The 23,543-nt window shown below is 33.3% G+C and overlaps 1 protein-coding gene across 2 annotated transcripts in view; it reads left to right on the top strand.

The window, feature by feature from the left end:
- MYEF2 (myelin expression factor 2) overlaps positions 1–23,543 on the top strand; it is a 36,509-nt gene that overhangs the window by 6,046 nt on the left and 6,920 nt on the right. Inside the window, 15 exon segments of one of the 2 annotated variants that reach the window (NM_001261256.1) lie at positions 3,427–3,635; positions 4,867–4,919; positions 6,123–6,130; positions 6,225–6,318; positions 12,253–12,444; positions 13,163–13,316; positions 13,868–13,917; positions 14,036–14,099; positions 18,220–18,321; positions 19,827–19,877; positions 20,171–20,239; positions 20,546–20,644; positions 20,941–21,012; positions 22,739–22,947; positions 23,027–23,078. In NM_001261256.1, the coding sequence (NP_001248185.1) occupies positions 3,427–3,635; positions 4,867–4,919; positions 6,123–6,130; positions 6,225–6,318; positions 12,253–12,444; positions 13,163–13,316; positions 13,868–13,917; positions 14,036–14,099; positions 18,220–18,321; positions 19,827–19,877; positions 20,171–20,239; positions 20,546–20,644; positions 20,941–21,012; positions 22,739–22,947; positions 23,027–23,078 (1,478 nt within the window). 2 annotated transcript variants of the gene reach the window in all.

Raw genomic sequence — 23,543 nt, 5'->3', positions numbered from 1 at the left:
GGCTAATGTTTGTGTTTTTAGTAGAGATGGAGTTTCACCATGTTGGCCAGGCTCATCTCGAACTCCTAACCTTAAGTGATCCACCTGCCTTGGCCTCCCAAAGTGCTTGGGATTATAGGTGTGAGCCACCACACCTGGCCTGGAGGTTGGTCGTTTTTCTTAATGTAGGCATTTATTGCTCTGAACTGCCCTCTGGTAGTTTTCCTCTGGAACTGGGATTAGTACTGGATCTGATACTATACCAGTATACTTTTAAAATCGTACATTAAAACTATGTTTCTTCTTTTCATGTTGGAGGTTGATTTTTTCCAGAAATTTATGTTATAATTTAGATACGCATAGTTCAATTTTAAGAATAGATAACATTTTTATGACTATTTTAGAGTTTTTATTTTAAGTACATTGTGGGAGTGGTTGTCTAAATGAACAGTTTGGGAATTTAGTACATGGAATTCTGGATGTAGTACCAATATTTTGGAATTACGTAGCATCATTTCCTTAATAGTTTTCACATATATTTTTACTTTCTCTTCCAAAGTATTTATGACTTGGAAATAGTTCAGAAATTATATAATTATGGCTCAGTTTCTTAATAGATCATTCCTGTAGCCTCTAAACTGTTATGCCTTTTATAGATTTTTTTTTCTTTTTTTGTTACACACTGGGAAGAAACTTAAGGTAAATTTTAGTTCATACATTGTAGACAAGCAGTTTAGCAGTATTTTTAAGATGCTTCTTATTTGGGAAAATGAAGAAATTACTTTCTTTGATCATCTTTGAGTAAATTTTTAAAAGAAGATACTATGTATAATGTTACTGCTTTTAATGGAATTTTCAGATTGTTGTAAGCAAATATTTAATCTATGTAACCCCACCCAAGTCAAGAATACAACATTGTAAGTACTTCAGAACTTTGTGTAATTTTCACAATTGGTTTAATCCAGGAAGAAAATAGGCAGGGGAAGGGGTATTAATCTAGAGACTATATAGATATCTGTTTACTGAATAGAGTCTCAGTTACTTTACAAACATTCATTGAATTCATCTAAGCCTGTTAAGTAAACAGGCCCTTTGGGGAATTGAAAAGAAAGGTTTGTTCTTCTATCTGTGGTACCCAGAAACCAGAGAAAAGGCCTTTGTGCCTTTTGGCTGCTTGCTGCCATTTTCAAAAGTGACACTCTGTTCAGACAGGTAGGTACTTTCTAGATTTAGGCAGTTGAGAAGACTCCCCCATAGGCCATGCCATTTCTGATGAAAGAATATGTTTGATAGTGAAGATGTCCCTTTCAAGGTCTTAAAAAAAAAATGGCAAAGCAAGTTTGGTCCAAATGTCTCTGTCTTTATTCTGGCAGTTTTTCTGGCAACATCTGTGCTCAGATGAGTATGGATTCTTAATTGACTGTTAATTCATTCAAAAATTATAGCACAGTGTTATATGCAGTCACTGTGCGAGGTGCTGGTGATACCAAAGCAGATAGTTTTTGTTCTTATAGGGTTTGCATACTATATTTATGGCTGTGTTACCTACAAAGAAGAGTAGTGTTCAAGAAGCTCCGTATATTATGTAACAAATGACTGCGGTTAGAGGTATGTGAGGAGCATTGCAATGTATGGATCACCAGAATTGCTGGGCTTGGAAGATACTTTAGAGCCTGGCTTATGAAACTTGATTTGTTGTCAGAATAATCAGAAAGCTTTAAAAAAATTTAGATTCCTAGGTGTTATCCGCAGTGATATTATTAGTAATGTTTGTGAAAAAATGCTTTAAAATTGAAGTTTTGTTATTAAAATAGTTTTAAATTGACTAGATTATTGACTTAGTTATTTAAATAAGAAATCTATTGGCCAGGCACAGTAGCTCACACCTGTAATCTCATCACTTTGGGAGACTGAGGTGGGCGGATCACCTGAGGTCAGAAGTTTGAGACCAGCCTTTCCAACATGTTGAAACCCCGTCTCTACTAAAAATGTAAAAATTACCTGGGTGTGGTTGCAGACACCTGTAATTCCAGTTACTTGGGAGGCTGAGGAAGGAGAATTCCTTGAACCCAGGAGGCGGAGATTGCAGTGAGCCGAGATCTTGCCACTGTACTCCAGCCGGGGTGACAGAATGAGACTCTGTCTCAAAAAACAACAACAAAAAACAACAACAAAAAAACCCTATTGTTTGTTCTGTAAAAAAGACTTGTTTTTAAAAGTAAATTGCATTTTAAAATATAAATCCAAATTTTTATCTATAGGGTTTAAGTGTATGCCTGAATCTTTTGGATGGTTGGCATATGACATCATAGAGTTGCACTGTGATTACAGTGTTATAAATTACTTTTTTTTCTAGTTAAGGCCTCATTAAAAATCAGGTTTGGCTGGGCGCAGTGGCTCACGCCTGTAATCCCAGCACTTTGGGAGGCGAAGCCGGTGGATCATGAGGTCACGAGATCAAGATCAGCCTGGCCAAGATGGTGAAACTCTGTCTCTACTAAAAATACAAAAAATTAGCTGGGTGTGGTGGTGGGCACCTGTAATCCCAGCTGCTCAGGAGGCTGAGGCAGAGAATTGCTTGAACTTGGGAGGCAGAGGCTGCAGTGAGCCAAGATCGCGCCACTGCACTCCACCCCTGGGCGACAGAGCGAAACTCTGTCTCAAAAAAAAAAAAAAAATCAGGTTTATAAAATTTTGGCTTATGTTGCTTTTAGGTACTGCTCCTGTCCTACATTACCCATTGTAGGTAATATTAATGAAACTGTGTAATTTGATGAAGTACCGTATTCTAGTTTATAGGTTAAAATGTAACATAAAATATTAGGATACTTTATAAGCTTTCTATGTTGATGAAAATTGGGAATAGAAGAAAGTTTGAGAGTCTTAATGTGAGTATATACATATATAGATGTGGAATTATAGACATAACTTTGTATTTTAATTATGCTTCTAATTAAGGGAGGAGAAAGTTCTGAGAAGAAACTATTAACCTTTAAGAGATGAACTTTTTTCAGAGTATCATTGTGTAAATTAATTTTTTAAAAAAGTTTTTAATGATGCCCAGAAAGTTAATTCTCCATCAAAGGTGGCAGTTTTAGATACCTTAGAAGTAAAATTATCTGCTCTTCCCTCTGTTCCAGTCTAATAGCATTTATTAATTAAGTAGTGTGGTGGGAAAAACTGGGTGATTGTTTGGATGCTTACAGCTATTTAATGTGGAAAAAAGAATGAGGACTGTTAAATGAGAAGCCAAACTCTTGCTTTGAAATAGCACCGGATAATTTCAAGGCTCTCAGGCTGATTCTCCAGCTACTTTGCTGAGGTCTAGCTTAGTGGAGAGTTTTGTGAAGTGATAAATATGAAATATTTATTTAATATAGACTTCCATTCTTTTAAGCACAACTGAGGGTTTTTGTTTGTTTGATTTTTTTTTTTTTTAATTCAAAGGGAGAATGATGAGTCAGCGAAAGAAGAGAAATCTGACTTAAAGGAAAAATCTACAGGAAGTAAGAAGGCCAATAGATTTCATCCGTATTCAAAAGACAAGAATTCGAGCACTGGAGAAAAGAAGGGTCCAAATCGTAACAGAGTTTTCATTAGCAACATCCCATATGACATGAAATGGCAAGCTATTAAAGATCTAATGAGAGAGAAAGGTAACTATCTCTGAAATAACCCACTGTTGGATAATCTTCATATAGACAGGGGAGGGAACTACACAAACATTTTTATTCCTCTGAGCCACGCAGACTCAAAAAATTGATTTTTATTTCTTGACATGTGAATTAATCTTTTCCTCTTCTTTCACTTGACACAATTTCATTACAAGGTAGTATGGATATTTTTCTTTTTGCCATTTTAGTGGGATAGTAGCGAGCCAGCATATGCATGCCACCAAGAATTTTGTTAAAGTGATTGCTTTGTCTAGTTGAAGTTTTTATAGATTTTAAAAGGGCTATTGCATCAGTTAAGTAATACATTTAGCGTGTTAAAGAATGAATAATAAGGTCTGATTATTTATTTTTTTTCCAAAAGCTGTTTTGTTATTATCTTGGTGGAGTCTGGAATCTGGCTGTGGAATTTATTTTGTTTGCATTGTCATGACTGCCATGATGCTGTCTTTGCAGTTCTAAATTAAAATTGCATTACTGCTGTTGCAGTTTTGTTTTCAGAATAATCTGAAAACCTTCATCTTATATACATGGTTGGTTTTGGGGAAAAATAATTTCAATACTTGATCTTGTAAAAGTTAGTTTTGTTATCTCTTGAAAAATTGAGTTTCAACAGTCCTGCAAACTATGTACTTGGCTTTGAGGCTGATCTCTTCTATTAAATTTTTTTTTAAAAAATTGCATTGGTGTGTCTGTTGTAAGGTGACAACTATTTGATTGGTTTTATTCATTGACTTTATTTAGAAAGTGTGTGGCTTGCTGTGAAGCATGATTTGTAAATTTAGTTTATTGATGGCAAACATGATTGAAGACATTCAGGTAGAAAGTCACCTTAAAACAGCTGTTGTGTGTAGGCTGACCAAAGTTATTTGAAAAGTGCTAATGTTGATGTTTTTTAATATGATAGGTTAAGGGACCATTTGTATGTATATGTGCATTTGTTCACCAACTATATCATGCTGGCCAAAATATGATCTGTAGTATGAATTAGGTTAATATGGTTGTTAGCCTTTTTTTAGAGAATGTGGATGATGTACATTTCTGAAAATTAGTTAAATTTACATAGCCATTGATAGGAGGTATGTTGGTCTGGTTTTGATTGTTGGTGAATAATAGGTGCTTCTCTGTAGAGTTGTGCACAGGTGTGCAGTAAAGCAAGATACTGGTGTTTAAATGTATTGTTTCTTGGTATCTTCCTTTTGTATGTCTTATGTAGTTGGTGAGGTTACATACGTGGAGCTCTTTAAGGATGCGGAAGGAAAATCAAGGGTAAGTGCTGTGGGCAATAATCTGCTTGAGGTTTAAAAGTTCCTCAGCAGTTTACTTTTTGTATAATACTTGTACCAGTTTTTGGAAACTTAAGTTTCATTTTGTTTTACTTTATTATACAAGATTTGAGGCTCTATACCAGCAAGTCTGACACTTATACAAACCTCGCTGCCTGGAAGGGATGGGTTTTGTAAACACTCAAAAAGGGCATTCACTTTTCCAATGCTCTAAGGTAATACTTCTTCTTAGCCAATAAGATTTTAGCATAGGATTTTTTTGTTGTATTTTGATGTCTTCAAGGATACTTTAAAAGTCACTGAATTGATAATATTCCTGAGTTTTTTGAGGGGACTATAGCTTAAAGGTGTTAGTTCAGAATGTATTTTTGAAATTTTACTGAAAAGCTCAATTTGGTAGCCTGCAGGACTACATAAGAGGCAGTGCTCTGACCAATTGGTATGAATGACATTTACGATTGCATTGACATAGAAGGAATTGGTTGATAGTATATTTTGATTTTTAGCAACAAGAATGCAATATACTGAAGAATACAATGGAAAACTCTTAGCAATGTTTAATTATGTTAGTAAAACCAGCTGGGTGCATGATGAATAAAAACTTTGTCATTACATTCCAATGGGACTTTGAATGGCAATCACAGGGAATTATTTTTTAAAATAACTCTCCAAATTAATTTATTACTAGTTTATAGGTGATTTTTACGTACTTCCAACTGGGTGCTGTTAAATGTGCAGCCAGTTTTAATCTAATAGAGAACTTGTTAAAAATAAAATTAATATTCACTATTTTGATTTTAATAGAATTGAAAAATATGTCGTAGATAATACATCTTTTGAAAATATTTGTAACTATAGAAGGATAGGCCTTTAGTTATTTCGTTGAATTACTGTTGATTTAATTTGTGCAGTGACATTAGTTTTAACTTAATGAAAAGTCACCTAAAAGTAAAAACTGTGCTCCAAGGTTGTTACATATTAGATTCTACTATTTTTAATAGATATATTAAAAAACTTAGAGAAAATTTGTGGTCCCTCGCCTATTATGTTCTGGAGATATAAAAGGTGAAGTGATTCTACCATATTATTAATTGCCTTAATGATTGAAATGTTAGAACTGATTATTCATGTACTGATCTAAAACTTTTTTTCTTTTGCATATTTTGACAAATCTACCTGGATATAGGGTTGTGGGTAAGAAATTTTTTCTTCGAGTATCTTAAATTAAATTAAACTTTGGAAAAAAATTAGCACGTAAACATTTCCTATAAATTTTTTCCTTGTTAAGTGTGGTTGAATTCAAAGATGAAGAATTTGTAAAGAAAGCCCTAGAAACTATGAACAAATATGATCTTAGTGGAAGACCCCTAAATATTAAAGAGGTAAGATTTCTTATATTTAGAATTTAAACATTTGACTATAAAGACATGCTTTCCTTGGATTTTCAATTTGGTAATATATTTGCCTGACTACAACTTTTTTTAAAGCATAGGTGTTTATTAAAGCATTATATATTGATGATAGTTTTACTTGTACATGATTTTATATTTGCTTTTAAGCAGTTATCCTATATACTTGATTTGTTCCAAGTTGTTAAAAATAAAAGCACATAGTTTTTATAAATTTGAGGACCTAGAAATTCAAAGGGGATAAACTTTAGGTGCTGAGTTTATTTGGTACAGACATTTTCAATTTTTAGATTTTGTTATTTAATTTGAGAAATATAACATCCTTGTAATTGATAATTAAAGGTCACTTGATGCAAATATGTTACGGATTTGAATAAAATTGATATTCACTTTTTATCAGAGTTACTTGGAAACTACTAGATTAAAATTTAAGAAAAAATTATAACTCTACTAGTGAAATTTATAACTAGAAGTTGGAATCCCCTAAAATGGGCATGTCTTTTCTTTGTACAAAATTGTAGCAGTGTAAATAGGTAGACAAAAAATGACTAGAAGATACAAACAAAACATTTACAGTTTAACCTTGAGAATGATTGGCTTGAATATCCCTCATCTTCATGGGTTCCTTTATTTTGTATTGTTAATCTTAATAGTTTGATTACAGACCTGTTACATACATATACTTGCTAAAATCTGTTAAAAGAGATAAATAGTGTAACTTTGGGACCCTGAAGATTTTGTACTAATACTGATGCTAATCATTGGTTGTAGAGCAGTACTGTCAACATTTAATTGTATACTATTTAATTGTACAGTAATGATTTGGTTCCTGGCTTTATCACTTTCTAGTGGGTGTCTGGACATGCTACTTAATTCTCTAAACTAAGTGATTGTAGTAGTACTACTGATAATAGAGACATACCTTGGAGCTATTGCAGGTTTGGTTCCAGACTACTGCAGTAAAGCAAATAAAACAATAAAGTGTGTCACATGTATGTTTTGGTTTTGCAGTACCCATAAAAGTTACGTTTATACTATACTATATTCTATTTAAAGCAATAGCATTATGTCTAAAAGCACAATATACATGCCTTAATTAAAAAATGCTTTATTGCTGAAAATTCTAGTGATCATTTGAGCTTTCATTGTAATCTTTTTGCTGGTGGAGAGTCTTGCCTCAGTGCTAATGGCTGCTGACTGATCAGGGTGGTGGTTGCTAAAGTTTGGGGTGGCTGTCATGATTTCTTAAAATAAGAACAGTGAAGTTTGCTGTATCAATTGACTCTTCCTTTCATAAAAGATTTCTCTGAAGCATGTGATGCTGTTTGATAACATTTTACCCATGGTAGAACTTCCTTCAAAATTGAAGTCAATCCTCTCAAACCTGCTGCTGCTTTATCAACTAAATTTATGTAATATTCTAAATCCTTCGTTGCCATTTCAAAAGTGTCCATAGTATATTCACCAGGTGTAGATTCCATCTCAAGAAATGACTTTCTTTGCTCATACGAGAAGCAACTCCTAATTTGTTTAGGTTTTATCATGAGGTTGCAGCAATTTAGTCACATCTGCAGGATCCACTTCTAGTTCTAGTTTTCTTGCTCTTTCAGTTATGTTCACCATTTAAGTCTTGAAGCCCTAAAGTCATCCATTGGGATTAGAATCCATTTATTCCAAACTCCTGTTAGTATTGATATTTTGGCCTTATGAATCACAGATATTCTTAATAACATCTAGAATGGTGCATTCTTTTCAGAAGGTTTTTAGTTTACTTTGCCCAGATCTATCAGAGGAATCACTGTCTATGACAGCAATAGCCTTATGAATTATATTTCTTAAATAATGAGACTTGAAAGTTAAAATTATTTCTTGATTCATGGGTTACAGAATGGATATTGTGTTAATAGGCCTGCAAACAATGTTAGTCTTCTTGTATATCTTCTTTTGCACTCTTGGGTGACAAGTACATTGTCAATGAGCAGTAATATTTTGAAAGGATTTTTTTTTTTTTTTGAGCAAGAGGTCTCAACAGTGGGCTTAAAATATTCCGCCAACTATTCTATAAACAGATGTGCTGTCATCCAGGCTTTGTTATTTCATTTATAGAGCACAGACAGAGTAGATTTAGCCTAATTATTAAGGGCCCTAGGATTTTCAGAATGGTAAATGAGCATTGACTTCAAGTCAACTTAAGGTTACCAGTTGCGTTAGCCCCTAATAGAAGAGTCAGTGTGCCCTTTGAAGCTTTGAAGCCAAACACTGACTTCTCCCTTCTAACTCTGAAAGTCCTAGATGGCATCTTCTTTCTATAGAAGACTGTTTCATCTACACTGAAAATCTATTGTTTAATGTAGCCATCTCGTCAATGATCTTAGCTAGGTCTTCTGCATAACTTGCTGCAGCTTCTACATCAGCACTTGCTGCTTCACTTGTACTTCTATGTTATAGAGATGGCTTCTTTCCTTCAATCTCATGAACCAGCTTCAAACTTTTCTTCTGCAACTTTCTCACCTCTCTCAGCCTTCATAGAATTGAAGAGAGTTAAGGCCTTACTCTGGATTAGGCTTTGGCTTAAGGGAATGATAAGGCTGCTTTGATCTTCTGTTAAACCACCGAAACTTTCAGACCACTGAAATGTTGTAAGCACAAACAAGTGAAGTATCTTAATAGTTCAAGAAGCATCTTTTCTGTTATGTTATCCTTCTTCCCCAAAAGTAACAAGTATCTTAAGTTTTGTGTTTTTACCTGTTTTTGAAACAGCATTAAGGCTGTTTCACTTTCTCATCATTCATGTGTTCACTGGAGTAGCACTTTTGTTTCCTTCAGGCCAGGCTTTTCACCCGTCTGAACTTTTGACATGCCTTCCTCACTAAGCTTAATCATGTCTAGCTTTTGATTTAAAGTGAGAGACTTGCAACTCTTTCTTTTACTTGAACACTTAGATGCCATTTTAGGATTATTAATTGACCTAATTTCAATATTATTGTGTCTCGGAATAGGGAGGCCCGAGGCGAAGGAGAGAGATGGGGAACGGCTGGTGGGTGGAGCAGTCAGAACATTTATTGATTAAGTTCTCTGTTTTATTTAGGCACAGTTGATGGTGTACCAAAACAATTAAAACATCAAAGATCAAAGATCAAAGATCACTAATCACAGATCACCATGACAGATAATAATGAAGAAGGTTGAGATATTGCATGAATTACCAAAATGTGATACAGAGACACAAAGTGAGCACATGTTGGGGAAATGGTGCTGATAGGCTTGCTGGACACGGGGTTGTCACAGACCTTCAGTTTACAACAAGTGCAATATCTGCAAAGCGCAGTAAAGTGAAGCACAATAAAACGAAATGTGCTTTTATTTACCCAATAGGATTTTTTATGAGGATTAAATGAGATACATGGTAAAAAGCTCTGGCATCAGAGAACCTCTCTAACTCAGGATAAATTACTTAAACTTTCTCCTTTGTTTTCGTATTACTAAGATGGGAGTAATAATAGCACCTACCTTGTAGTGCTATCAGGACTCGAAGAGTTAATATATGTAAACCATTTAGTGTTGGCTATTTATTATACTTGTGGTATTACCATTATACAAAGCACTAAGCACAGTGCTCAAGATATTTTAACTACATAATAAATGTTAGCTGTAGTAATAATGATTGTTATTCCTGTCCAAGAGTCTCTTGTTCCTGAGTGTGAGATAATAGCTTGAGATTAAAGGCCATGCTACGAACATATAACATGTATCCCAGATCCCTTTATTTGAGTTTGCTTCCAAATTATTCTAGTCCTGTTTATGTCTGGGGGTTTATTATTTAAAAAGTTATTAGCAGGAATGTATAGAAAAGTTTTGACTGTTGTGATTTGTGTCACCTTTTTTTAAAAAAAAGCTTGGAATTAAAATAATGGCAAAAACTGCATTTACTTTTGCACGGAGCTGACAATTTTCTGTTTTCTGTTTTCTATTTCTCTTCAAAGGAATAGTACTACAGATTCTTAGTGTCTTTTCTTTTATTGGAAAAAAAAGTTTGTTGGATGCTAACTATCAAAGCCATGTTATTGTGTTCTTTTAAGTTTCAGCGTACTGTAGATCCTCAGCAATATTTCAGAGACCCTGCAGTTATATAATCCAAGTTGAAAGAGGATGCCACCATTTTTAACTTTTTTTAAGAGAAAAAAAAAAGGCTAAATTTGGCCCAGCTAAATGATGAGGGATTTATTCAGTTGACTTTTTTGGATTAATGTCACTTTGGCAGTCCCTTTCCTGGGATATCTGATTTATAGAGGTGTGGGTGGAATGAATGCTTAGAACTGCTACTGAGGAAAGTCAAAGGAAGGTGTATTTCCAATGTTCCTTAACAGACTTTAGAATTACATTTTTTGTTTCATTTAATTAAATGCAGAATAGTAGCGGTTATAAACTGCTACTGTAGGCCCTCCAAAAGCAATAGCAGTCAGTAACCAGCAGACTGACAGCAAGGGGAAAAGAAGAGTAGAAGTCGTGTTATATAGTAGGTGGTTTGTTTTATATACATTTTATTTTATATATGTTTTATATATGCATGCATGTATTGTATGTGTGTATATTTCTGTCATATATATATGTGTATAAAAGATCAGTACAGCAATACATCTTGTTAATGTTACAAGCACAGACAACCGAAATAGCTTACTATACTAGTTCAGGAAACATCTTCTCTTCTGAGTTATCTTTCTTCCCCATAGGTAGCCACTATCCTAAATTATGTATTTTTACAAACTCTTTTTGAATCCTCGGACCTAAAGAATTTATTATTTTTTAACATGTTTTGAAGTATTATTTGATACATTTTTTTTCTTTTGTAATCCTTTTTATTCCTTGGTAGTGAAGAAGTATGTTGGAAGCCAGAATGGTTTTATTATTTCATCTACCTTTTCACCTTTTATTCTCCATCCATCCTAGAGAATTTATTAAAGTCACCCAACTTCCTTTTTTAGTACTGTATTCCCAGACTGAGGCCAGCAAAGTAGATTTGGTGGTTGCCTTTACACTTCATCTTAGCCTAAAGATGGAGAAGTGATGATGATGATTGCCTTTAACATAATCATTTGGCATTGCAGATGGTAGTCTATCAGTGTGTTTATATGGTTTTTGTTTACTCATTTTAGTTTTTTAGTATTGCACCTACTGGGGTGAGTGTGAGAAGGACATTTATGTTTGTGTGAGTGCATGTGTGTGTGCGTGTTTGGTTTTGTTTAAAGGGTAGGGTGTTTCTCTTACAAAATTAATGAACCTAACAAAAAAACAATGTTTAATGTAATTTCTCACTTGGACATTTAGCCCTCCTTTATCTCTCCCCTCCTCCATCTCAGGTTATAATCATTGTTGAAGAAGGTAAGAGTTTAGAAGGTGGGTAATTGTATTTTGTTCAGGAATAAAATTTACAGATTACAATCGACCATCCTGTCCTCTACCCTAGTATTTGGGTTTTATAACAGTCTGTTCCACTATTGAAAAGCTTTGAATTAGTCTGAGTTTGACATTCCATTGGGCATCCAGTAGTGAGAATTCACCATTCCTACATTTTGGAAAGAAAAGTCACAGTGAGTACTTCGCTCTTGTTTGAGTTAATTGTATGTGTACTTGTACCCTAGTGTGAGAGCAAAATTAAACTAATTTCAAGTTCTTAAGTGGCTTTAGTGATTGGAAAAAAATATTTAACTGGCATCTCTAGAGGCTGAAATCTTTTGTTATCCACAGGTTTTTATGGGACTCAATTCTCTGGACGAGAAAAAAAGCTCACTCTTCAAGAGGGTCAATAATTTGAGTCAGAAGGGATAGCTACTGTAGAATTTAAGTTGTTATTTTAATTATATAGAACTGATGTATTTAGTGGAATTTAACATTCAATGTGTGTTACAGGATCCTGATGGAGAAAATGCTCGTAGGGCATTGCAGCGAACAGGAGGATCATTTCCAGGAGGACATGTCCCTGATATGGGATCAGGGTTGATGAATTTACCACCTTCCATTCTCAATAATCCAAACATTCCTCCTGAAGTCATCAGTAATTTGCAGGCCGGTAGACTTGGTTCCACAATTTTTGTTGCCAATGTAAGTTCAAGCTTTAGTCTAAAACTTGTCATTCAGATAGATAGATAATTTGATTAAATAAATGTGTTATAGGTTTATAAAACATTTTGCTTATTTTTATTTTTTATTTTTAACTAAAGTAAGTGAAATAGTAATTATTGTAAACTCAAAATCAGTTGACGTATATACATGCGTATATATATATACACACACACACACACAGACACAGACACACAAGGTTAGAGTTTAAATACAACTATTTGGATTTTTTAAACACAGAACTGTGCAATTTATACACATTCAAGCAGTTCTTGAAATTATATGTGTTTTGGTTTATATTGGTAAATGGATTTCTTTTTTGTAGCCTTGATATTTGTGAATATGCATGTCATAGTTGGTTTGTCATTTGTTCTAAGCATTTGAAAGTCAGTGAAAACAATACTTTTCAAAATCTGGATTTCTCTTGGTAAAAATAGATGTGCAAGTTTCAAATGTAAAAAACAGGTTTGAGCAGTTTGAGAGATGATTTTGGAAATTAAAAAAAATATAAGGAACAATGTAGATGTAGCTTAAATGATTTTAAACAACTGAAGATGTTTTTAAATTTGAACATTATCGATATATTGTTGAACTGGAATTATAGTTCTTTATGGTTTTAAGAGTTTAGAAAAGATTCTTTTGTATTTGCAGATGGGGAGAGGGATTTATTAGGTATGTAACGATACAATTTTATGTTAAGCTTGACTTCAAAGTTGGTTGGAAGAAGCTAAAGGAAGTGTTCAGCATAGCTGGAACTGTGAAGCGGGCAGATATTAAAGAAGACAAAGACGGCAAGAGCAGAGGAATGGGCACTGTCACTTTTGAGCAAGCAATTGAAGCAGTTCAAGCAATTTGTATCCTGATTTACATTTCAGCATTGGTTATGAGGTTGAAGAAGCATAATACCACCTTTTTTTTTTGGCGGGGGTAATTGAATTTAAGGTTGCCTGGCTTAGAGATGTGTGTTAGACTTTAGTCTCCAGCAAATAAAACCCTTACTAGGTCTAAGTATTAAAGTCACTCTTAAAACTTGAATAAGCCATATTGTACAGGGCTGATAATGAAGTTTTTTCTTTTCTCTCTTCCTACTGCAATTAATTGTATACATGCATTTAACAATTGTGTAATCCATTGTATATTAATGAATTTACTTTAAGCGAAGTCTTACAAGTTTACTTTTTTCAATGGTTGAATTAAAAATACCTCTTATTGATGAAATAAAACCATAAAGCAAAGAATTGATTATTTTTTTGAGTAAAGTTTTTGAGTGGCTAATACCAATAAGTATTAAAGATGTTAATTAAAATATCAGAGATAGTTGGACTGTAAGATTATTAAAAATTAGTTTGTGTTCTGGTATAATTTTATAGTTATCTTAACTGGCTTTCCTTGACTGAACCAATAGCTATGTTCAATGGGCAGTTTTTATTTGATAGACCTATGCATGTGAAAATGGTGAGTTCCTGTATATCACTTCAACTTCCAACCTCTTCAAATCTTTTATTGGCTCTCTTCTACATTACAGTTCTTTCTGGTAATATGTTAACCATATTATAAACTTTCTCACAATTAGGATGACAAGTCTGTTCCTCATGAAGAGTACCGTTCACATGATAGTAAAACACCACAATTACCACGTAAGTAAAAGCTATTATGAGAAACAACATAGGGTTTTTTGGGTTTGTTTTATTATATGCTAAGCAAAACTTTGTTTTTGTGCCTACATCGTAGTTTCTCACAATTTGGGATTAGTTTGGAGTTATGAAGATAGTTTGGCGCTATTGATTAGGAAGACTGTTGTGTGCCATTTTTGTTTTCTTTTTGGTAACTTTTCCTGACTGATCAGCAATACATTCTAAAATGTTTGGTAAATGTATACACTTGAAGGAAAAAAAGTCCTCTCTAATTTCGCCTCTCTAATCTGTGGGTAACCTCATTGTAACATTTTTGTGTATTTTCTTCCAGCCTTCTATGTATATTTTTTACATAGTTGGGAACAAAAATAATTTTGAATTATTTTTTGTTTAACATTAGAGTACAAGCATTTTCTCATGTTGAAAATTATTTTCAAATATTTTTATTGGTAGTATAATAGTCTAACATATAGATGTTCCATAACTATTTCGCTGTTCTGTATTTTAGGTGTTTTAACTCTTATTTCCTTTTGAGTAACCACAGAGTAACACATGCCTTTTTGTTCCCAAATCTTTGTAATGTTTTTGGGTACTTCCTTCAAACAGATATTCTGAAGTAGATTTACAGTTCTCATGGGTTAGTGTTATCAAATTGTTTTCCAAATGACTATAACAGTGTAATATACTCATTGTATTATGTGTCTCAGTGCCTCCTTTGAAAAGTGGGGATAATAATGGTGTCTACTTCATGGGGTTGACATGAGTATTACGTGAATTAATATATGTAAAGCACTTAGAATCGTTTTGCATAAACACTCAGTAAATATTAGCTATTGTTTTTACTATTTCACTGCGTCTTCTCTGGTTTTTAAAGTATTCTTATAAGAAATCTTAAATATACAGACAAAAGTAAAATTACTCATATAGTTATATGCCATATTTGTTGTAGATTTTTTTCTTTAAAATAAATAAAATTTTACAGGTAAAATGGAGCTTCCCCATCTCCCTTGCCCATCTTTCAACTTATGCCTTACCTAGAGGAAACAACTTATGGATAGAGTATTTATCATTTAGGTTTTAATAATTTGACTGCACATTTGTACATCCATAAACATAGGGAATTGTTTTGTTGGATTTAAAATTTTGTTTGAGTGATATCATAATGTATTATGTAACTTGCTCTTTTTGTTTAAAATTATTTTTGAGATTCATTTATGTTGATAGATGTAGCTCTAGTTTCTTCATTTTAACTGCTGATACCACATTTTGTACATTTTTCTGTTTTTTAGATTATTTTAAATTTTAGTCATTGTGTGTTAAGTTGGAAAGTATTTGCTCTTTTTTATCAGAATTATATGTTCTCTTTATATTTGCTAGAAATTATGTGTAAAACTGGCTTTCATCTGTTGTTTCTGGGAAGTTTTTAACTATTGATGGCTTATATTTTCTATCGTTTTTTGAGTCAATTTTTGTAATTTCTATTTTTCTAAGGATTTTTTCTATTTTTGTTCATTTTCAAATATTTTGGCATAAAATTATCTCTAAGTTTTTGCTACATCTGTGGTTCTGTTTTAAAAATTCTGAATGTTTACAATTTTTATTTTTTTCTTGGTTAATTTTGTTAGAAATTTGTCAGTTTTAATGGTGTATTCAAATAACTGAATTTGAATGTTTTGTATTTTTAATTTCTGCTCTTAGCCTTATTATTTTTTTCCTTCTCTTTATTGGGGTTTAGTTTGTTTTTGTCCTAACTCCTTAAGTTGAATGCTTACTTCAAATTGGTAGCTTTTCCTTTCTAATATAAGCAGTTATGACTATAAAGTTACTACATGGGTTTTGCTATGGAGCATTTTTATGATGGGTCAGTTTTTAGAGTATTTAAAAATTACCATTATGGGCTGGGCAAGGTGGCTCACACCTGTAATCCCAGCACTTTGGGAGGCTGAGGCGGGTGGATCACTTGAGATAAGGAGTTTGAGATCAGCCTGGCCAACATGGCAAAACCCCGTCGCTACTAAAAATACAAAAAAAAAGTAGCCAGGCACGGTGGCGCATGCCTGTAGTCTCAGCTACTCAGGAAACTAAGGCAGGAGAATTGCTTGAACCTGGGAGGCAGAGGTTACAGTGAGCTGAGATTGTGCCACTGCACTCCAGCCTGGGTGACAGAGGGAGACTCTGTCTCCAAAAAAAAAAAAAAAAAAAAAAAAATCACCATTATGATTTCTTATTGAGCCATATATTATTTGAAAATAGAAGTTTTCAATTTCCAAATGTATGAGGTTTTTTTTTTTCTTTGTACTTTTTCATTTCAATGTAGTCAGAGAACATGGTTTATATGTGAGTGTGATTCTTTGGAATTAATTTGGACTTATGGATGGCCTACCCTATGGCACATTTTTCTTAGTATTCTGGGTATAGTTGGTGAGTGCGGTGATCTATATATGTTAATCAAATCAAGTTTGTTAATCATTTTAGTTGTCTTAGATCCTTACTAATAATTTTTTCTGCTGTAACACTTTATTTTATTATCTTATGTGTCTAGTAAAATTGCCCAGTAGAATAGTGGATTTGTCTACTTTTTCTTGTTTTTACTTAAATATTTTTAAGCTAGCTTAGTAGGTACATCTAGATTAGAGTTGATATATTTTCCTAGTGAATCAAAAATTTTATAGGGTGATTTTTTTCTCTAGTAATTACTTTGAGTCTTTGGTCTAATTTTAATGTAAGTATGGCAGCTTTATTTTGTTTTGTACTTGCCTGGCACATTTTTCCTATTTTTTTACTGTTTTAGGCACACCCCTTATAAACGGTGTTATTGCTGGGCTTAAATAGACTTTTTAAAAAACTCACTTCGATAGTTTTTTTTGCCCATGAAATTGAAGAGTTCAGTTTCTTCACATGTATTGGTTCATTTGGATTAATTTCTATTATATTATTTTGTGTCTTATTTTTCTGTCTTACAAATACTTATTTTTCTCCTATCGTGGATTGTTCTGGATATTTTAATATTTCTATGAAGCCTGAAGTTAATATAATTATTCTTTTATGTAATAGTAGACTGACCTTTCGATGCAGTCACTTTCCTACTGAATTATACTATCATTGCTCAGCGTTTTAGTTCTGTATTATTAGTTCTGTACTATTTTTTTTCTGTCCTGCAAATTAGACAATGTTATTTACCATTTTCTTGTGTCATCACTCCTCTGCTTTTATGGACTCTGGCACTGATTTTTTTCCTCTGAAGCATGAATGTTAGAAGCTCTTTTAAGTGAGGATCTTTTATTTGTAAATTCTCTCAATTTTGGTTTTTAAATGTCTTCAAAGATAGTTTAACTTGTTGTATAGTTTAAGATTGATAATTATTTTCTCTAAGCACTTTGAAAGTATTCTACAGTCTTCATGTTTACACTGTTGCTATTAAAGTCAGCTATTTGTTGAATCGTCCTTTCTTTATAAGTAATCTGTCCTTGTAGCTGATTTTAAGACTTTGGTCTTTGTTGTGCAGTTTGACAACAAAGACCCAAGTTTTAAAATCAGCTCCATGTCATTATGGAAGTAACCTAAGGTCTCAAAAATTTCCTCTTTTATGGATAATAGATGTGGAAACACTTAAGGTGCCATTAAATACAAATAAATATTTATATCAATGAGAAAACTAGGTAATGTAATATTTGCCTTATTCAGTGTTATACTTTCATGGTTATTGACTTTTTAGTTTGATTTGAGCCATTTAAAAAGTAATTATGAAATTTTAAGTGGGTCTACAAATTTGGACAAGATGCTCATTTTCAGATATGTGTGCCGTATATAAGGTGATAAGATATTACTCAAAATCCTCTAGGTATTTTATTATTCCTTTCAGTGCACCTTTAAGTGGGGTATAAGGTGCACTTTATAGTATATCATGTTTTATTTCATAAAACACTTCTCATTAATAAATGGTTTTATAGTCAGGCTTCAGTGTGCTACTTTCTAGATAAAAACAAGAACCAGTGCTCTTACTTGAAAATTTGCAGAAATTGTAGAGATACTACTACAGGTATATAGCTCTTTAAAAAAGTTTATTGCCAATTAGTTAATCATATATGGATCTTGGTAATAATTGTTCTCATTTTTGTTTTAGGTGGTCTTGGAGGCATTGGGATGGGACTTGGTCCGGGTGGACAGCCTATTAGTGCCAGCCAGTTGAACATAGGTGGAGTAATGGGAAATTTAGGTCCAGGTGGTGAGTATTCTAACTTTTTTTTTTCTTTTTAAATGATACATATGCTAGCTAATAAAGCCTCCATTGATGTGGTCTGTAATAATGTTTAAAGGACTCTAATTAATAGTTAGATATTTATGATGTCACTTGATTCTGAAAAAGGGATGAAACCTTGAGCACAGCTGACATGAAAGAGATAGGCAGAAGTCAGGAGAGTTTCTTTGGGGCCAGCTGTGTTGTAGATAGCCTTTTAGCACTTTGGATTTTGAAATGTCTTTAAGGCAGAAGGAGAATATATCATGTATGTACAGTATTTATGGAGTAGCTGAAATGCTACCATATCATAGGCAACTGAAGTTTGTTTATCCAGTTGGGAAGGTAGCTTTTCAGTTAGTTAGTTGGCTGCTTACCTGGAAGAACTCTCAGTTCATTTTTAGAGACTGGTTTTTAAACTTTGATGTTAGGACCCTTTTATATCTTAAAATTTGTTGAGAACCCAAAAATGCTTTGTTTATTTAGTTATAATTACCAGTATTTACTGTATTATAAATGAAAAATTAGAAATTAAAAAAATTACATATTAAAAAATGATAAACTCATTACATGGTAAACTCATACTTAAAAGCTTTAAGAAAATAAACTGTTTTTCAATGCAAAAAAGAAATTGGTGAGGAGAGTGGCATTGTTTTACCTTTCCACACATCTTTTTAATGTTTGACTTAATATTGCTGTTATATCTGTTTCTGCATTTAGTTTTTTGTGATATTGTATATCATATAGTCTTTGGAAAATGACACCTTAAACTCAAGAAAGTGAGGGTAAAACGTCAAATAATGTCTTAGTGGTGTTTGGTGACTTAAGTAGTTTTGACCTATTGAACCCTAAAGAGTCCCTGGACCATACTTCTTGAATTACTGGTTTAATTGATGGACTAATAAATGCTATCAGATTCCTATTTTTGCCGAGATGCTGTAGTCACACTTTAAATTATGAGGCTCATTATCATAATCATTCTGATCCAAACAAGTTTCCTCCCTTAGCCTTAGACTTTCACACCTACCTACCCTCTCCTAAATCATACTATTTATATTTTTAAAATTTTTACTGCTCCTTTTAACTGCCATGTTTAGAGAGTCCTTACATTCTGGCCTGATCTCTAAATCTGCTGTAATGATATTTCTGTGTCTATGCTGGAAAAAAATCATTGATAGTAATATTTCTGTGTTTATTGTGGAAAAAAAGTGAATGATTACCTAGTTCTAGATATTCTCTAACTGAATGTTGTGGGGTTACTAGTGAATTTCGCTTTCTTGTCTAATAAATGTTCAAAGAGACCTTTTTGAAGACTCATGATTAGGCAGCTGCTATGGCATAGCACTTTAAACCATGCCTCCTATACCTTACTGCTTCTCTAGTGTTTCATTGTGGTTATACCAGTGGTATCTATTTTGCTATAATGCATTATATCATCTTTTAGTCATAAAAGTAAAATATACTTAAAGTACATACTGTGTATTTTATTTGAGGTATGGGAATGGATGGTCCAGGTTTTGGAGGAATGAATAGAATTGGAGGAGGTATGTATAAAGATTTGTTTTTTTGTATGTACCCATCACCATTTTTAATAAACTAGAAACTGTGTTGAGAATTCCATGAAAAAAAAAAGTCATGGTTTATTGTTGGCTCATGTTCTAAAGGCTGCTAGCAGAAATTGAGCCTGGTACATACTTAAAGGAAGGTGATGTGTTAAGAAGTAGCTGCACAAGGTAGGGTGGATGTAGAGCTTACTGGTGAGACTTAACATTTACAAAATGTACCTTTCAGCTACATCACTGACAGTTGGATCTCAAAATTAATCTTTATTCCATAGGAATAGGGTTTGGTGGTCTGGAAGCAATGAATAGCATGGGAGGATTTGGAGGAGTTGGCCGAATGGGAGGTAGGTAAATGTATGCAGTGGGAAGTGTGGGCACATTTAGTTTTCCCTATTATTAAAGTTTCCCCCCTATAACTTAGGAATGGGTGCTAAAAATGTCTTCGGAAGGCATGTAGGCACTAGGATATAAGGACAGGCCTGGTGGGAATGGGGATGATATTTGTGGCATGTGAGGTAAATTGGGTAAATGACAGACTGTTTTGTTTTTGTGACTTATGCTGTCTTTTTATAATTTAGATACATTCCTGAATGTTTTCGTCCTGCATTGATATATTTGAAAAAGGTTAATTTGTTGCACAATTTTTTCAGAGTTGTACCGTGGTGCCATGACTAGTAGCATGGAGCGAGATTTTGGACGTGGTGATATTGGAATAAATCGAGGCTTTGGAGATTCCTTTGGTAGACTTGGTAGGGCTGGCTGCATACTTCTTTTCTTTTTGTAGGCTATAATTTTTGAAATTTGGTTTCTCTTTTTTTGTGAAAAATCAGAAAATCATAATGTTTTATACAACTTACTACTGAAGAAAACACTTTAAAGATTTTAATGTGCTAGCTCTCTTTTTCAACATCTTACATATTTGAACTCTATTTTCAGAAGACTTTATGCTTTTCAATTATTGTAAATCAGAGCACATAGTACCTTGGGAATTTTAAAGTATGATTATTTAAATTAATTAGTATATTATCTTTCCATCCTTGTTTAGGCAGTGCAATGATTGGAGGGTTTGCAGGAAGAATAGGAGCTTCTAACATGGGTCCAGTAGGATCTGGAATAAGTAGGTTTAAATTTTACTAGAATTTATTCAGTAATATTTGAGTGCTTGCAAAGACTTTGCAAGAGTAGTTATTGTAGTATAGTAATACTTTGTTCTTATATGTTAATGTGTCTTGCTATAATTTGAGAAATCTTGATAATCGAGTGAAGCCTTTCTGTTTGGTTATTGTTTGAAATTTCTAAATTAACTGTTTGAATTTTACTTCTTTGATATTTCTAAACTGTGTGTTAATGGCCAGTCCAAGAACCTTCTTTCCAACTAGGGAATCTGGGGATTTCTCTGATCATGTGTCAGGAACAAGTTTTGCTTTAGCACCAACTTTGTTTCCTTTCTTATTTTCTATAATAGCTATTAGTGACTAGCTTATTTTGTTTGTAAACATCTGTGTCTTTTGGTAAATGCAGATATAACACTCTTAGGCATCTCCTGAGCTTGAGTCAGGCTAAGGTTGAAAGAGGTACTTATTTCTTTTCCTCTTGAACCTTTCCCGTAATAGCATCAAGAGTAGTTGCAACACTGGGGAATGCCGAATCTCCCATCCGTCCATTTCCACTACTACCTTTTAGGTCTTACATTAAGCCTGAATACATGGAGTATTTATTATTATTTTTTTAACCTCTTTTGCTTACTGGGACATGTCTGTGAGCTCTCCATACTTTATTGACTTCCTTTAATTGATGAAATTTCACAAACAACATACAACCTATTTAAACTATTCTAAGAGTAAATTCTAAAATCCTGTCAGCTGAAGACATCTACTTCCATTGTATCTTGCTCCTCATTTTATTCTTCCTTCCATCATCTTTTAGCCTCAGCCATTTCCTGTTAGTCCTAACTTCTGTACCTTCCTCTTTTAGCTCAGTGTCTGTACTTCTGTTTCCCTGATTTTATATTGGTTATTCACAAAAAGCCAATTTGAGGGTGATGTTGATTTTTAGAATTTCCATGTTTGGGGATATTACGTACAAGACAAAAGGTTTGATAATGAGTAAGATGGGAGTAAGTGAAAAGGACAGGAAATCGAGTCAGTGCATAAGAATGACGTAGGTATGAGTTTGGAGCTAAATTCTTAAGCTCTGGCTAACGGGGAGTGATAGCATTTTTTGTTCCCTTGACAAGTTCTGAATAATATTGAGATTAAAAGTTATGTTTTGCTATGATTATTGAATTACCATGAGAATAAAAACTGGGAAACAGAGGTGAAGATGCTGAGGTGAAAGATAAGGTAGGAAAGGAATATTTGTAGGAGAGTACGGTGAGAGCGGCTTGAGTGCTAGAGTTGTAATAATTTGAATTTATCTCTGTATATCTTTACTCTAGCAATTATTATGCTTGATATTGGAAAATAAAAATAAGGATAAGAACAACTGTCATGTTATTGGAAGCAGTGATTGGTAGAGGATTTATATATTTATATATTTAATGATCAGAATATAATTTTATACAGTTATATATGTATAATATATTTATACAGTGGCTAGAATTTCTCAGCTAACTAAATATATACTGAAGCAAATCTGTTCTTTGGAAAGTTATGTTATCTGTATGAAAATAATTTTATGTTTGTATATTATTTAATTATAGAAACAAATTAATTTTCCCCCTTCTTTCTCAAAAATGATTATCTCCTCTTCTTTTCCTCCTTTCTCCTCTTCTCCTTTTCCTTATGTTTTTGAAACAAAAACACAAAATTCCCAAATCCCCCTGTCCTTTCTTGAAAATCCAGGTGGTGGAATGGGTGGCATGAACAGTGTGACTGGAGGAATGGGGATGGGACTGGACCGGATGAGTTCCAGCTTTGATAGAATGGGACCAGGTATAGGAGCTATACTGGAAAGGAGCATCGATATGGATCGAGGATTTTTATCGGGTCCAATGGGAAGCGGAATGAGAGAGAGAATAGGCTCCAAAGGCAACCAGATATTTGTCAGAAATGTAAGCAAATAAATATTAAGGATAATTGAAATTCTTTTTTTTCTTGTATATGTGTTACTAATACCTCTTTTCATTCTAGCTACCTTTTGACTTGACTTGGCAGAAACTAAAAGAGAAATTCAGTCAGTGTGGTAAGTATGCAAATGACTGCAGATATGTTGATATTGATTATGGAGGAAAATTGGTTTTAAACTTTTATACGCTGTGTTTAGACCTTTGCCTGTCCAGATGCCTATTCCTGGATAGTCTTGATAGTGGGCCAGGTCTAATTCCACTTCAAATAAATGAATTATTTCACTCTCTTTTGACTTAGAACAGTGCTGTTACTACTAGGTAATAACAAGGTTTAGGTAACAAGGTTTAGGATATATCATATTATTGTTTTTCTGTTAATAAAGATAGGACTTGTTTTATTACCTCATTTTAAAAAGATTAATTGTTTGCATTAAAATTTTTTTTCTCGTGAGAAACATTAATAAGTGGTATATTTATTTACTTGTTTATAGTATAGTGCCACTGCACTATATATAGTGCTTTGTCAGCATAACCAACTGAGATGCTGATGTCCAATTGATAAGGGAGTTAATAGGTGAGAC

The sequence above is a fragment of the Macaca mulatta genome, chromosome 7 (genome assembly GCF_049350105.2).
Source record: "Macaca mulatta isolate MMU2019108-1 chromosome 7, T2T-MMU8v2.0, whole genome shotgun sequence".
NCBI classification, from domain to species: domain Eukaryota; kingdom Metazoa; phylum Chordata; class Mammalia; order Primates; family Cercopithecidae; genus Macaca; species Macaca mulatta.
Note: the sequence above shows the minus strand (reverse complement) of the source record. Positions and strands in the feature narration are given on the sequence as shown.